The sequence below is a fragment of the Gopherus evgoodei genome, chromosome 22, assembly GCF_007399415.2.
Source record: "Gopherus evgoodei ecotype Sinaloan lineage chromosome 22, rGopEvg1_v1.p, whole genome shotgun sequence".
Lineage (NCBI taxonomy): Eukaryota > Metazoa > Chordata > Testudines > Testudinidae > Gopherus > Gopherus evgoodei.
In genome coordinates, this window is record NC_044343.1 from 7,784,703 (window position 1) to 7,800,823 (window position 16,121).

The 16,121-nt window shown below is 51.7% G+C and overlaps 1 protein-coding gene across 1 annotated transcript; it reads right to left on the reverse strand.

Moving 5' to 3' along the window:
- Nucleotides 1–5,916: 5,916 nt before the first annotated feature.
- FEM1A (fem-1 homolog A) lies at nt 5,917–10,026 on the reverse strand. Its single transcript, XM_030540603.1, has one exon. The coding sequence runs from the start codon at nt 9,916–9,918 to the stop codon at nt 7,879–7,881; it is 2,040 nt and encodes a 679-aa protein (XP_030396463.1). The 5' UTR covers nt 9,919–10,026; the 3' UTR covers nt 5,917–7,878.
- Nucleotides 10,027–16,121: the final 6,095 nt, after the last annotated feature.

The following is a 16,121-nucleotide window of genomic DNA, read 5'->3' on the forward strand; positions in this document are numbered from 1 at the left end:
GGCTGTGATGTAAAATATTTCAAAATACCTGATACGTTGCTGTAGCTTCCCTTGACCTTCCACCTCCTCCAAGAGGGACTTTTGGGCCAAGCAGAACTGCCAGTTGCCCACACAGATCCTGACTCCCCCCCCATCTCCCCATCAGTTTTTTTGCTCCCAAGGCTGGATTTTCAGGGGAGCGCCACACCACCCCCAGCTCCAGAAAAAGTCAATGAGAGCTTAGTATCTTTGGAAGCAAGCTATTCAGGGGGGAGGGGTGTTTTTGTGGTTAAGACACTGGGAGGGGACTTGGGAGAACTGGGTTCAATTCCTGTCTCTGCCACAGGCCACCTCTGGGACCTTGGGCAAGTCACTTTGGCCCAGATCCTCAAATGTATTTCAACTCCTACCTCCCACTGATGGGGATTAGGAGGCTAAATATCCTGGAGGCTTTCATCTCCTGGGTCTCAATTCCACACCTGTAAAACAGAGAGAACACTCCCTTTTGTCCGTCTTTTCTATTTAGATCGCACGCTCTTTGGGGCACGGTCTGTCTCTTACCATGTGTTTGTACAGCACCCAGCTGTCTGGACCTCAGCTGGAGCCTCGGTGCTACTGTAATACAAATAATAACGTGGCTGAGGAAGGGCTTTCTCCCAGCCAGGTTTCTCTGCTTTGATCTTGCAGTGCTAAAAACGGTGACAATAGTATCATCGCCAGGGCAAGAGTTAGCACATAATCAAATTAAATAAGTGCACACCAGGATGCAGGGGGTGGGCTGGGAGGGAGTATGACCTTCTGTAAGTATCTTCAGTAATAGCAAAGGGAACAGAGTCAGGCATGGGACTAGGACCGTTTCTGTACATTCTCTAGGCCCTGCCTGGAAAGAGTTTGAAATCAGTGGTAAGTTGGGTTAGTCCGTGACAGGGTTTAGGCTAACCCACCTTGGGGGGAAAAAATACCCTGTGCCCGCTGATCCTGCCAACTGTTAGCTGTGACTGGGTGGCAGCACGGTTCTCTCTGACTCAGGTCTAGGCCCATCCCTTGGGATCTCCCAAGTGTTTGTCAGCATCCACTGAATACTACTAGCCCTGGGGGTTAGAGGATGCAGCCCAAGCCAGACTCTCTGTGGATGGACAAAGTGCTTCTCCTGGGCCCTCCGCTTTGATTCCCAAAACCAGGGCTGCAGAGAGCTGGCCAGCACTCCACCCCTAACACGCCCTGTTGTGCTTTGGTACATATTGTAGCCCTCACAAGGCCCTGAGCGTGCCTAGGGTCAGTGAGAGTTAAGGATGCAGTGGGAGGATTTGCACTGGCGGGCCTGTGGGTGTTGGAATCAGACCTTCACCTTAATGGGGATTTACAATATCACAGATATAGATACTTTGAGTAAACTATCCACCACCTCCCTGGTCATTTGTCTCTTGAAACGCCACTCAGCAAGTCTGGCAATAGGGGGCTCTCAAATGCCATGTAGCCATCTAGCAATCAGACGGCTCACAACACCGGCAAGGGACCTAGGGGACAACCCAGTACCCTGGCCCCCTGCCTCTGTCCGTCAAGCCACATGGCAGCACCTTGCCACATCTGGGTGAGGAAACTGTATGCAGGGGTGCAGGAGGGAGTGCGGGGTATGGGAGGGGGTGCGGTGTGCAGAAAAGGCTCAGGGCAAGGGATTGGGGCACAGAGATGCAAGGTGCATGAGGGGGCTCAGGGAAGGGGGCTAGGGTGCAGGAGAGGTGCAGAGTGCAGGCGGAGGCTCAGGGCAGGGGGTTGGGGTGCAGGAGGGGTGCGAGGTGCAGGCAGAGAGTTGGGAGGGCGGTGTTTAGAGGTATGGACAATGCATAGATCCTTCTGCCCCCCCACCTGGGGGCCACAGGGACATGGCGACCGCTTCTGCAGAGTGGCACGGGGCACACGGCGCCAAGGGGGGGCAATCCCACGGGCTGGATCCAGACCACTGGGGGGCAGGATCCAGCCCACGGGCTGTAGTTTGTCCACCTCTGGCCTAATCACACACTCCAACCTTCTGCACAACCTGCCCCCCACCCAGCCTGCCGGCCAGACCAGGAACTGCACCCCACTGCCCCTTTATAAACAACCCCACAGGCTGTGGCTTCCACTGTCAGAACAGCTCCGCTTCTGTTTTTAGCTGCGTAAGGGGGCTCGGTAATGGCAAGCGCGACTTGCTTTTTATAGCCTTTGCTCAGGGCTTCCAAAGGGAATGGCAGGACCCAGGGGCCTGGATCCAAACAGAGTTTCCTTCTCAGCATTTTCCCTCCCCTTGTGTAACCTTCCTTTGCCTAGGTATTGTGTTACCACTGCCTGGTCTGATACCCAGGGCCACTCTTTCCTAGGGAACAGAGTATGTAACCCCCCCTCCCCAGTTTCACATGACACATTTATGGAGAAGCGGAATTGACTGCTCAGGTGACGGGGCTGACAACTCAACAGAGGGCAACTGATGTAGCTTGTACAGATGGGACCCGTTTGCTGGGATGAGTTAGATTGGGAAGGGAGGCCTATAGAGATTTGACTGTGTTTTTCTCACACTTTAGATGTAGCAGGAATGTCAAGTGTTACCCATTTCTGCCAGAGATCTCCAGGGAGGACCAGAGAACGGGGGGAGGAGCTTTCTCAGCTCTCTTGTGAAAGACAGGGGAGGAACAGAACCTTTGACAAGGTGCTTTTTCCTTCCAGACACTTTCAGCTTTGAAGCCAATGGGTGTTACTGCCAAGCAAAACTCACAGCATTTCAACCAGAATGACTCCAAATCCCTTTGCCCCCTCAACCGCTCAGCTTTCACTTGGTACCAGCGAGGTCCCCATTCCCCTAACTCTTCAGCCAACCAAAGACACGGCCAGGAAAACCAGGACAGAAAAGGGGTAAACATTTCAGCTAAGGGACTTTGGAGAATGGGATTTAGGTGCCTAACACTCACAGGTGCTTTTGCCATTTATTGCCAAGTCCTGAATTACTGGTGTAAAAACCAAGCGTTTGGTTTTCAAATGCACACACACAAAACCCACCCGTCAGGAAAGCAAAAAGAGGCCACAGCCCCATTTCTGTTTTTTATAGTTCACCTTTAACCCCAGCCTGGGGATGGAAGATTTCCTTAACTAGGGAGCACTCAGGCTGGTTGGCAGGAGCAGTCAGGACAGAGCTGCGTGTGTGTATCTCAATGCACATTCTCAAGGGGAGGTACTAGGTATGTTTTAAGAGCCTCATTAAAATTCACCTACAAAACACTCAACCATGGCATGGTGGGACCACTGCTTGTCACAAGACTAACAGTCTGTTACCTTGTACTCCTCTGGCCTGTTCTATCTGATCCAGCTGTTTGTTGTGTGTCTGTACAGTGCCTAGGACAATAGGCCTCCCTCTCCTTGAAGCACTACCACCCTACACAAACAATGCAGGGCAAACACAATGGGGTCTGTATGCTTGTGGCCAAACTATAGAACTGATCCTGCAAATGCTCTATGGGCAAATACCTGTGCTCACAGGAGCGGTCCCGCTGAATTCGATAGAACGTGCAACAAGCAAAGGGGAAGGGAGACAGATTGGCAAGGAAAGAATTTTATTGTGCACTTTCCACCCTCCCCCCCATCCTGAAGGGACTGGGGTCAGGGAGAAGAATTCCACCGTGTGTTTCTCTCTCCCAACCACCCAGGAACAGAGAGGACTTTGCTGGGACATTTACAGTCTCACCCAGGCTTGTCTGAGCTCCAGCAGGGCTCTCCATAGCCATTTCTCATTTCGGCACCCGAGCAGTCTGTGTCATGTGTCTCTAGTGCGATATAGTATAATTCCAGTCATCCAAATGCCCTTTATCCAAAACTCTGACTTGACCGAATCCACGGTGCATACCCCCCCCCATGTTAATTAACAGCACTTCCATTTCTCTGCACGCCAGCTTCTCCGAAAGTTTCAGCTGTCCCCCAGGCCAGTCAAGTACACAGTAGTTGGAACCCCCAACGTGGGTTGCACCCCATGACTGCCCGAGGAAGCACATAACACTGACACCCCCCCCAAGGGTTGCCACACAGATCCTGTCTTCACCAGAGATACTTTTGAGCATTTGCGACCCTTTAAGTCTTCCTGCTATGCCCGGAGAGCCAGGGAAATGCTGATGCTATCCCTATCTTTAAACTCCAGGCTCTGCACTTTGTAAACACTGCTCATATAACATGAGTAGGGGATGATCTGGGGAGCTCAGAAGATCTCCATAGAAGGGCACTAGCAACTGGCCCCAGCAAAGCCTCAGGTGAATCTTTCCCTTCTATGCATTTCTACAGACACCCACACAGGAGCCATTAATTGGCCCGGGGAGCTGAGTGTGGGAATCAGAGCTGGAATCTGGTAAGCAAAACTAAAAAGAAATCTGTAGAGGGAGAATTTGCAGGATCATTTCAGGAGAGCGACATAAGCCAGGGTTTATGACTGCCCTAGTGAAAAATCTCTGCCCTCCACCCCAGCTAATCATCCAGTTACTAAAACAGTCCCTAAGCATTTCACTGCGCCTGCCAAGTGCCTGTTCTACCCTGCACGGCAGAGTCAGCCCAGCCAACACCTACAGTAAATAATAGCTCTTACATGGTAATTATACTTCAATTCATGCAGTGATTTCACTTACCCAGTAATTACCATCAACATGCAACTGCAAGCTGCAAAATAAATTTGGCCTTTCTGCCATGTTAAGCTTCCCCTTCCATGAGGCTCCAATCAATGGCGAGATTCCACACTTACCTGATCACATGGTCACAGCTGCAGATTTCCTAGCGCCCTTTAAGGGCTCTCCATTACTAGCCTCATGACTGCCCTGGGTACAAGAGGGAAGCTAATCAAAGGGTGTCCTGCAGGGGCCCAGGGCAGCTAGAATGTCACAGGATGAATCGGTCCCTTTTAAAAACAAAAACAAAACCTCACACCACAGCCAAGATTTCCAAGCGGCTAGTAATTTGGATATCCAACCTGAGACACCTTAAAGCGGCCTGACTTCCAGAATGCACCGAACATCTGCCCTATGAAAGTCAAGGCACCTTTAAGATAACTTAAGTTGGCCATTCAGCAACTGAAGCACCTAAAATCTGTAGGCACTTAGGACAATCTTCCCAGAGCCTGTATTTTTAAAATCAGTACCCACAGCTTCACTGACATTGAGGGAGTTACACTGATTTACACCAGCTGAGGGTCTGGCCCAAAAGCCGTGACCAAACTGAAACTCAGGGTTCAAGGACGGTCAGCTAATTTAGGCCTGAAGTTTAAAGTCTTATTGAAATAGACTTAAGAAGTTTCAGAAATCTCCTGTCAGTGACTGTTTTCGTTCATTTTAAATGCTGAGTAAAATAATGCATTTGTGTTTAATCCTTCTCATGCAATTTTTGCAACCCAATCCCAACAGCATGGTGCTAATGCGAGAGAGCCAGAAAGTGAGCGTAACTAGAAACAGAAGGGAAACTATTTTCAGTGACAAAACAGAGAAATGTAGGTAGAAGTATAAACAGACAATGTAGGCATCTGGTTTTTGCTAAATTAAGATCCCTAAATCCAGCAACACAAGATGCTAGCATGGCTCAGTGAGCTCTTGTGGAAATCCACTGACTTCATGCATTATAGATCAAGCAATGGCTATTAGCCAGGATGGGCAGGGATGGTGTCCCGAGCCTCTGTTTGCTAGAACCTAGGAATGGGCGATGGGATGGATCACTGATTACCAGTTCTGTTCATTCCCTCTGGGGCACCTGGCATTGCCCACTGTCAGAAGACAGGATACTGGGCTAGATGGACCTTTGGTCTGACCCAGTCTGGCCATTCTTATGAGCGGCGACTCCCATTTATTGCCCAAAGAATTTCACTGTCTTCCCCCACCCCTCAATGAAACCGAGACCCTGAAAACACGGTCCCAGCATCAAGGAATTCCAAGGCGTTTGCACTCCATCAGCATTTGTTTTGTTTTATTATTTGAAGTTAGGAGCACTCATTGGCTCACAAAGTTAAGTCATTTGCGCAATTTAACCTGTATCAGCCACAAGGAGGAAAAAAATATTGTACCTAAATTAACCCAGCACTTTACACCCTGATAAAGAGTTAAACCTTCTTGCCTCATAAATAAAACATTTATTTAATAGTTAACACTGCAAAACTAAATGGCAGCTCTACAATACCCTTAAAGGGCAGAGAACATTGGATTATTGAGGTTTATGGTTTAGCTGGCCTGTAAATACTAGTCGAGCAGCTTCGTTAGATCACAGTGCATGGGCATTTATCAGGGTCCTGCTCTCCTGATCATCCTGACTTTTCCTGAAAGCTGCTTCATCCTTAGCTATGCATTTTGCTCTGAGTGGGCCAAGAAAGGAGCCACTGGCTGCTAAAAAAGTCATTCCTGCTGAGACAAAATAAAATGCAGGGACTGCATCATGTTTGGCAGCACCAACTGCTCAACACAAAGCAAGGTTCTGCTGAGGTGGACAAATACCTGCCCTGAGGGAACAGGTAACAAACGTCTGTCCAGGTCCTAATTAAACAAAAACCAGCTCACCCCAAGAGTAGCCAGATGAAGACAGATTTTTATTTCAATCTTTAAACTAGCACCATACGTAGTATAGCTGCAGAAAGAACCAAAAGCCAACAAGCAGCGTCAGTGGCCCTTTCAAGGGAGGTTCTCAGAACAGGTACTTCAAAGCCCAGTGGATCAGTGCCATTCAACCTTTAAAAATAAAATAAAAATCATCCTTCATTAACAATTCCTTGCCTGCTCTTTCCTCCAACCATGGGCTACCCCACACTGCAACAAATGCTCATCTGCTTTAAAGAAACCTCCAAGCTCAGCCCACCCTGCAAACATTCTCTGATCCTGGAATGGCTTGAAAAAGGGGATCTTAAGCACCAGCTCAAGTAACATGGTTTTGGCCTGCAGACCATTCTAGATAGCTCTGCATGGGCTCAGTGGGGGTTGGCCTAAGCCTACGTACGCACAGGGGCTGGCCTGTGCCAAATTGGTAAGATCGAGGCTCTTGTCAGCCACAAGGCCATACAGATTTTATTTTATTTTTTAAATTATAAGTCCCCTTCTTCACATAAGCCAGCGTTTGCTGACAAAACCATGTTACTAAGGTTGTCCTTGAGATGTAAGTACAGGATTGGAGAAATCTTGCAGAGTGGCCAGGGCCTGGCTCTGATGGGGAAAAAGAAAATCCAGCTTTGCAAACAGCCATCAGAAATCTCACAATTTTGCACCACTTGTTACATGGCTACTCGGGCCGGGCGTGGGGGGGAAATCACCCCGCTGGGAAGCTGTGCAAATGGCAACTAGCCCTGCTGGGCACTAACCACCCAGCTTTTAGGCTCATGTGCCAAATGTGGGAAGGAAAGAGGGACTAGGTTAAACTGAATGTGGATGTTTTATTCCTTTGCTTGCATTACTATTGGGTCAGTCCCTTGGGGTAGGGTGCACAGGAGAGGTGCACGTATGGGAATTTGTAGCAACCCTAAAGCATAACGACCGAATTAATCCAGCACTTGTGGGAAGAGGAAAGGCGGGAGGATGCAGGGGAACCTCCTAAAAAATCTCCAATTGCCTTCTCCCTTGAGGATGAGACAGTTGGCGAAGGGGAAAGGCAGCAGCTGCAGCTTCCTCTTGGTTCAGTTCAGTGAAGGCTTCTGGCACCTGGGGATGAAGAGGAAGCAAGCCAGCCACAGCGACAAGCTCTTGAGTTTCCTTCCCCTGTAGGGATAAGCTCCATGATGGGAAAGGACAATGGCTGCACCCTGCCTCAGTGCAACGAAGGCTTCCAGCACCCAGGGAAAGGATCTGCCTCCAGACCTCGGATTTCCCTTCCTCTTAGGGATGATGAGCCAGTTCGTGGGAAAGGCTGGTGATTTCAAGTCCTCCCACCCTAATGAAGTTCAATGAAGGCCTCCAGCTCCTCAGGGATGAAGCCCTTATAAGGGATCTTGTGCTTGTCCAGGGCACGGGCAGCAAGGCACTGGAGGGTGATGTAGTTAAAGGGCTGCATCATACTCTTGGTAAGCAGCTTCTCATCCAGCAGCTCGTAAGCTGTCTGCTTGAAGGCGTTGGTGGCGTCCATGTGGGCCCCAGCCTCCATCAGGGCACTCATGATCAGTGGGCAGTTGTTCTGGGCAGCGATGTGCAGCGGGGTGTTGTTGTCATAGTCACGGCTGTCTGGGTCAGCCCCACACTCCAGCAGCAGGTTCACAACGTGGAGCGACGGGAACTTGCCCACTGGGTAGCGCCCCACTGTAGTGGTGTCCTTGTCCACAGCCATGTGCAAGGGTGTGAACCCGTTCTTGGCCCTGGGACTGCACTTCAGCAGGCAGTAGATAGTCTGGCGCTTCTGGTGCTCCTGCTCAGGGGTGCATTCCACCTTCTCCAGCAGGAAGACCAGATGGAGGATGATAGCTAGTGCCTTGGTGAACTGTGCAGAGTCGGCCACTGGGTCCTTGTGAAGCAGAAGCGCCCGCTCTACCTCCCGGACCCCTTTGCTCAACACACCCATGAGGTCGGAGAAGCCCAGCTGGGTAGCTAAGGTGCCCTTGGAGCGGTCCTGAAGCACATAGGAGAAGAGCTCAGCAAAAGAAAGGAAGCTGCTGGCAGTCATGGGGCTGAGGGGCTCCAGGTTGCCTTGCTGCATGTCCAGGGCATACTTCCACAGGTTAATACAGCGTTCAAAGTTGCCTGAGTCAGCATAGACCGCCCCCCGGTAACGGATGTAATAGGAGGTGTCCGGATGAGAGGGGCCCAGGATGCGCTCTCGGATCAGAAGCGCCTGCATGCGCATCTCATCCGGGTCAGTGATCAGGGCTTCTAGTTCCTCCAGGGTGCTCACCTCCCGGGAGTAGTCATAAGCCAGCACCAGCTGCCGGGGCTCAGGCTTGGTCAGGTACTGCCCCCCCTGGTGCCGAATCTCCATGGCCCTTCGCCAGTATTTGAGAGCCCCCAGCAGGTCACGCTTCTTATCCACGAAGGTGGCTCCCAGCAGCTCCAGGGCTTCTACAGCAGCCCCTCGACTGCAGCGCTCATAAGGGCCCTGCTGTTCATCCTGGCTAATGGCACCGCATCCCTTCTGGCCCTCACGCTGCACTTCCTCGGGGCAGCACGGATGCGTTTCCTGGCCAGGAGCGCAACCCCTCTGTTGCCACCCCCTTGCAGTGCAGTCCCCGGCCTCGTTCCCCGACATCTCGTCCCCCTCCTCGTTTCGCAGCCCTCCTTGGATGAGGTACTCCACGATGTTGGTGTGCCCGGTGACGCTGGCGGCCAGCAGCGGGGTCATGCCATAACCATCCCGCTCCATGCGGGCCTTGGAGCGGAGCAGCAGCTGCAGGATCTCCAGGCTCCCGGACTCGGCGCAGTCGTGCAGGGCGGTGTTGCCCTTCACGCTGCGGCGGTTGACGTCCGCCCCCTTCTCCAGCAGGTAGCAGGCGATCTCTCGGTGCCCCTTGTAGCAGGAGATCATCAGGCAGGTGTGCCCGTGCCGGTTGGCCACCTCCAGGTCGGCCCCCCGCTCGCCCACCAGGTAGCGCACGATCTCCAGGTGCCCGTCGAAGCAGGCGGCCCGCAGCGGGGTGGAGTTGGTCAGCGTGGTCTGGTTGACCGAGGCCCCCCGCTCCAGCAGGCAGCGCACCACCGCCAGGTGCCCGGCGGCCGAGGCGGCCCACAGCGGCGGGGCCCCCTCGATGGTCTCGCCGTCGAAGCTGACCGAGCCGCCCTCCTCCACCCGCGCGCCGCAGTGGTCCAGCAGGAACTCCACCACCTCCCGGTGCCCGTGGCGGGCGGCGATCAGCAGCGGGGTCCCCCCGCCGCCCGGCCCGGCCGTCAGGGCCTCCAGCTCCTCCCGGCTCCGGCTGCCCAGCAGCTTCTGCAGCAGCTTCAGCTTCCCGTCGCGGGCCGCGTTGTAGACGGCCGTGCGCAGGTCCATGGCCACGGCGAGCGGCCCGGGCCGCCCCTGGCCATGGGGCGGCTGCCCGGGACGGGGACCGAACGACGGAGACTCCGGCAACCTTCAGTGCCTCTCCCCCGCCGCCATCTTAGGGTTTTCATACAAAACAAAATGGCGCTTCCCGAGCGGGGAATTCTGGGACGCGTAGTTTATCCGGCGCCGCTCTGCCGTGGCCTGTCACTAGGAGCCCGGCGGGCAGGAGACTGCCTTTCCCAGGAGGCAACGGGAAGGAGTTTCCGCGAGCGGAGCGCGCGGGCGACGCCGGGAGCGTGCGAGGTGGAGTTCGGGAAATGTAGTTCTGCCGTTGGCGCCCTTTCGCAGCCAGCGTGGGGGAGGCTGGCCAATCGGAGACTACATTTCCCAGCAGTGCAATGGGGAAGGACGCCTTTCTGGGAGCCTGCCGGGCCTCTAGTGGGCGTAGAGGGTTCTGGGAAACGTAGTTGTCTAACTTCACCGTTCTGTGAACGTCTGCACAGGTCCTAATATCATCCCTCCCCCTCCCAGATGGGTTCCTAGCATTTAGTGCAAATGAACACCTGCCAGAGGGTTTGGGGCCTGGGGATAGGACTGTGGTGCGTGATCGGGTTGCCAACCCTCCAGGATTGCCCTGCAGTCTCCAGGAATTAAAGATTAATTGTTAAATTAAATAGTATGTCATGTGATTAAACGTCCAGGAATTCATCCAACCAAAGTTGGCCACTATACCCAGCATGCAACGGGCATTGGTCAATGGATGTAACTGGGCGACCTCCCCCTCTTTCTTCATCCAGCTATCTACCTCGTTCCATAGGCTGCCACACCCCTGGCTTAAAGTGGTTTCCATCATATACAGGGTTTATAGTTGGGTTCAATGGCTCACAGTACCCCTGCACCATCCCCTCTCCCCATCCCACCCTCCCTCCTCTCCCTCACTATCCATCCAGCACCCACTCTACCCATCCCACTATCTCTCCATCCATCTCTCCTTCTAGCTTAGATGTCTATATAGCACCTATCACTTTGTGTAGTGACATTAAACAGGCCTCTGTGGAAGGAGATGCAGCCACTTAGGGTCAGTCAACTGGTCCCAGCACACATCAGGATAGAGAAGGCAAATGTTTTTCCAAGGACATGATGGCTTTCCAAGAGCCTTGCAAAAAGTGCTTTGTATCTTCATTCAAAGCAGACAGAACCTTGGCTTTTTAAGATTTCAGTTGTGACTTCATAATATGTATAAATTGAATCTGATACCTTTATTTTTAAAAATGTCTTGAACTGGTTAAACTCCAAATACAGTAGTTAGAAGGATCAACATCACAAAAATACAGATGTGCCGTGCACTGTGCTTGGCACAGCCCTAACTTGGTATATTTTACAAAGGTAAATGCAGCACCCGTGATATATCTATGAGGATTTTTTGTTTTTAGTAAAGCTTTCAGGAGGGTCCCATGAACTCCTGGCTGGGACAACGTGATCTAGAGAGAACAATCAGAATGTGTGTAACAGTAGCCACTGGCACCAGTGTGTGCTGACTCCTGCCACCTGACAAGGCACATAAGCTTTTATTGTGTGACTGGAGTCAGGAAATACATAATTCAGCCCTTGGTGAAAGTAGCCACTGCTGCACTGACGTCAGCGTCGCTGCACCTGCTTGCACCAGGGCTGAATTGGGCACTGCGAGCGTCACCTCCAAAGATCCTCTCAGTCTCTGATGAACAGAGAAGCACATGGGGGAGACCAGAGATCATCCCCAACTTGTATTCGTTGTGCAGAGGCACCATTCCCAGCGTGTAAAGTTCTGTTAGAGCGTTACATTAATGTTATAAAAGCAGGCTGGCCTTCCTCAACTGAACCATTTATTTCCATGACTTTGTCCTGCCTACATTGCTGATGAGTGGCAGAATGGATCACAAGTAGGTAGCCAGCTGCCACCCCAGAGGACTGGGTGATGCAGGAGATTGGCCAAAGGGCGTTTCATCTGTAGAAGTTGAAATCCAAGGTGTTCAAATTCAGCCTAGGTGCCCAGTGAGCTCAGCTCCTTACTCTTTGATGGCCTCGCCGAAGCTAGTTGCTGGGTCTCAATTCTAATGGAAAAGTGTCCACAGCTCAGAAACCACCGTCTTAATTGGCCCAGTTGAAATCAATGGGAGTTAGGTGCTTAAATCCTTTTGAGGATCTGAGTCAAACATATTGTCAAACCAAATGAGAGCAAATCAATGAAATACCTGCGGGATGCTCACTTATGGGTGAGATTCAGCCCTGCTCAGAGGGCCAGCACAGTTAAGGAGGCCCTGTTTTGAGGGCTCAGGTGCCTCATGCTGGGCATCTGCACAGGGGTGGATTTTACTCATTATGTTTTAATTATAGCTGTCTGGAATTACCTGGGATTATCCTGCTAATGGGTGTTGCCTGAACAGAGAATATGATTTTAGTTGCTAAGAAACTGCTTTTGCATAACAAACAGCATGAGCCGGATTTTTATCTCAAGTCAGTGGGAGCAGCAGGTGCTCAGCTCTGAGAATCAGGGCCAGGGGATTTGTGCCTTAGCTCCCACGTGAGGCGGTGGTTGCATGTGTGAGACAGCAGGATTTGTGCACGGCAGGTGCCAAAGTTCTGAGTGGCTTCATGCGCAAAAGTACACGGATGTTTGTGAGGGAGCATGAGTGGCCGCGTGTCCTTGGCACAGGTTTGCATGCAAAAGCACAGGTCTGTGCTTGAATGTGGGTGTGCAGGAGGCTACAATGGCTGTGTAGAGGTGTTTGGGTGTGTTCCCGTGTCTCTTGTGCACACAGGAGGGAATGCGTGTGCCGGTGCACCTGTGTTTATATATGTATGAGAACAGTGGTTGTGCATTAGCATCTATGTGTGTACAAGTGAATACATGCCAGAAGTCAGAGTGTACAGGTGCGGGATGGGATCACTGTAGTTCTGTGTTGGTGAGTCTCCATCTGTGGGCACATCAGTACGTGCACGAGCAGATGTGTCACAGCATGGTCTGTGTGGGCATGCCTGGATGCATGTGCATACATGTGAGAATATTCTGTGTGAACACGTGTTCTTGTGTGTGAGCATCCATGCCAGAGACCTGGGGTACTTAAAAGACTGGATGAGTTCCAATTTCAAGGCAAAGACATTGGGGGAAACACATTTCCTCTCCTCCCTGCCTCTTCATGTTGCTATAGTGATCAGATGCACTGACGCTTTAATCTGAAGTGGCTATTAACTAAAACTCCATCGTAACGCCCTTTCTACGAGAGGTATGTGGTATCTAGGGGAGCACCCTGCAGGCTCCTTCGGGCCCGCGACTGGGTACTTACACCAAAGCCTTACTCCAGCTGCTCCACCAAAGGCATTTGACATCTTCCATGCATCATCTTAGAGCAGAAACGCAGCCGCTAGAAACATCTGTGCTGTGAATAAAGAAATTGGCTCGGCGGCGATGCTAAGAAGCTGCGCAGGTATAACGAGGGACCAAGGCCTGGGATGCTCCAGCTTCTTTCCACCCAAATCCCTCCATGTCCTCACTCCTTGCTCTCTGAAGCTCCTCCCACCGACAGCATCAGAAGTGCAACAATCTGCCCAATGCGAGGACAATAAAGTTGCTCCTTGCAGGCATCCCATGTGCAGTCCCTGCCTCCTTTAACTGACTGACTGTAGACAGATGCCATTGAGGGTGCCCCCTTGTGGCCCTAGGTGGTCCTGCTGGCGCCCTGCCTCCATTTTCTTCTGAGCCCCAAAATAATTCACATATACTCAGAGTCTTTAAAACAATATTCCCCTAGGGGAGGGTGGGGTATAATTTATTCAAATTACTCATTTCCTCTTTTATTTTCAAGGTTTCACAGCCTGCCCTCATGGGGCCTGTGCGTTCCCAGTCCATGTCTCCCTAGCCTGTACACTCTTCCCTCAGGGCAGGGGTTTCACAGCTCGCCTTGCTGCAACCTGTGTGTTCTGCTTTCAGTCCTGCCTCCCCAGCCTGTGGCTCTCCCCCTCCCATCTAGGCAGGGCCAGCTCTAGGCACCAGCGAAGGAAGCAGGTGCTTAGGGCCAATACAAAGGGGCAGCAGCGACACTCTGTCCGTTATTGGGGCGGCACATCCAGGTCTTCGGTGGGAATTTGGCGGCGAGTCCCTCAGTCCCTCTCTTCCTCTGCTGCTGAAGTGCTGCCGAAGAATGGAGCAGCGCGATTGAGCTGCCGCCGAAGTGCTGCCAATTGTTTGTTTGTTTTTTCTGCTTGGGGCGGCAGAAAACCTGGAGCTGTCCCTGCATCTAGGGTCCCACAGTCCTGATTCCTGGGACCGTGGCTTTAAGTTCTGGCCTCACTGGACTGTAGCTGAACCCCTCAAAATCAGGGGTTGTTTGCTCAGCCTTCCTAGGGCTGGTTCTCCTTCCCGACCCCCCAGCCTCTCCCTATTTTGGGGCTTGGAGCCTCCCATGCCTACTCATCTAATGAGTCTCTTAATCCTTCCCAGGTGGGTCTAATAACCCCAAACACCTGTCTGTGCTTGACTGGGAGAGAGGGGAGCCTTGCCCTGCCCATGCCCAAATTCCTAGACCTTAAGGTCGGAAGGGACCATCATGATCATCTAGTATGAGCTCCTGCATGCTGCAGGCCACAGAACTGCCCCCACCCACTTCTGTAATCTCTGGCTGAGCTACTGATGTCTACAGAGCCCTTGAAGGAACAGTGATCTGGGGGTTTCCTACATCTTCCCTCTCCCAGACATTGCCTCTTCACCAGCACCAACTTCCTCTCTTCAAATGACCGCTGTGAGGCCACCCTCCACTTTCCCTGGACCCACGAACAGGGTGATTATTATTCGGGTCATAAGAGGCCACTACCTTGTTACATTGACAAAGGATATTTCTGCCCTCTGGTCATTGGAGAAGATTCTGAATGCCGCAGCTCCCACTTCTGCTGGTCTGGGACCCAGCAATGAGGGACGGGAACAGCCAGTGAATAGCAGCTGGCTCAGGAAAGTGTGAGCAAATCTCATTGGGAAAGACACAGAGAACCACCTCCGTGGCTTCTGATTCCAAGACTATTCCACATCCCTGACTACTGGAATGTGTTCAACCCGTCCTCAGGCAAACTGCTCTCTTATCTCAGCGGTGTGGGCAGGGCTTAATTTGTAATGAAAGAGGTCCTGGGGCTTAAGCAATTTTTTTACTTTCATACAGAGGTGCCGGGGCTACGAACTGCCAAGCCTAGAGGTGCCGGGGCTCAACTCTGTGTGTGGGATAAACTTCAAATACCATGGGCAGGTTGTAACTTCCTAGGACGGGTCTAATGCCTTCATCTCATTTCTGCCAGGCTACCAAACAGCCTTCAGTAGCAACTTTTGTCCTTGGCTGGCAAGGGGCGGATTTGAACCACTGACTTAACAGAAGGCTCCGCAGTCTGAGCTGTCATGCCCCTGGCAGGTAGGACGCTCATTAAGGTGTTGGGAGCTGGTGCAGATAAAACCTTATGCAGTGCTCTGCAAATGTACTGGGAAATCAAATACTGGAGGGGATGAAGAGAAGGTGAAAATGAGACATTTTGACAGGGCTGTGTGCCAGGAGGGTTAATTTTTCTCTATATTGCCGTTTCATGTTCCCTTTCAGACAAGCTGAATTACACAGTCCCGGCTGCAGGCGTGGTTATGCAATCACCTTCATTGGAATAAAGACGGCGCTCTGACAAGCAAATGGAGGGCTGCCCTTGTGGTTAAGGCACTGAAGTGGCACTTAGGAGATCTGTGTTCAGTTCCCATCTCTGCCACAGAGTCCGTGTGCATTCTTAGGAACATCATTTAATCCCGCTAGGCATCAGCTCCCCACCTGTAACATGGGGAAAATAATCTATGCCTTGTCTATTAGGACTTCCAGCTCTCTGGGGGTAGATCCTGTGTCTCACTCTTTGTCTATAGAGTACCCAGTGTGCTGGGGTCTGGATCTATGGTGGGGCCTTTGGGTGCTACCATAAATAGATAATAAAAGGGGTTGGATGTCTGATTCAGAACCACAGTGACGCGGTGTGATCATGGGTCTGGAGTGGGAGTGGTTTGGATCTTGGGTCAAATTTCCAAAAGCTTATAAATGATTTAGGTGCCTACGTCCTTTGGCTTTCAGTTAGGCTTCTTCAGTGCCTAAATCACCTTTGAAAATGGGCTCCTATGTCACTTGGACACCTTTGGCAATTTTATCTTTGCATTCAGCTAG

Coding starts and splice junctions, on each gene's coding strand:
- FEM1A (XM_030540603.1), bottom strand. CDS start 9,918: ATGGACCTGCGCACGGCCGTCTACAACGCGGCCCGCGACGGGAAGCTG.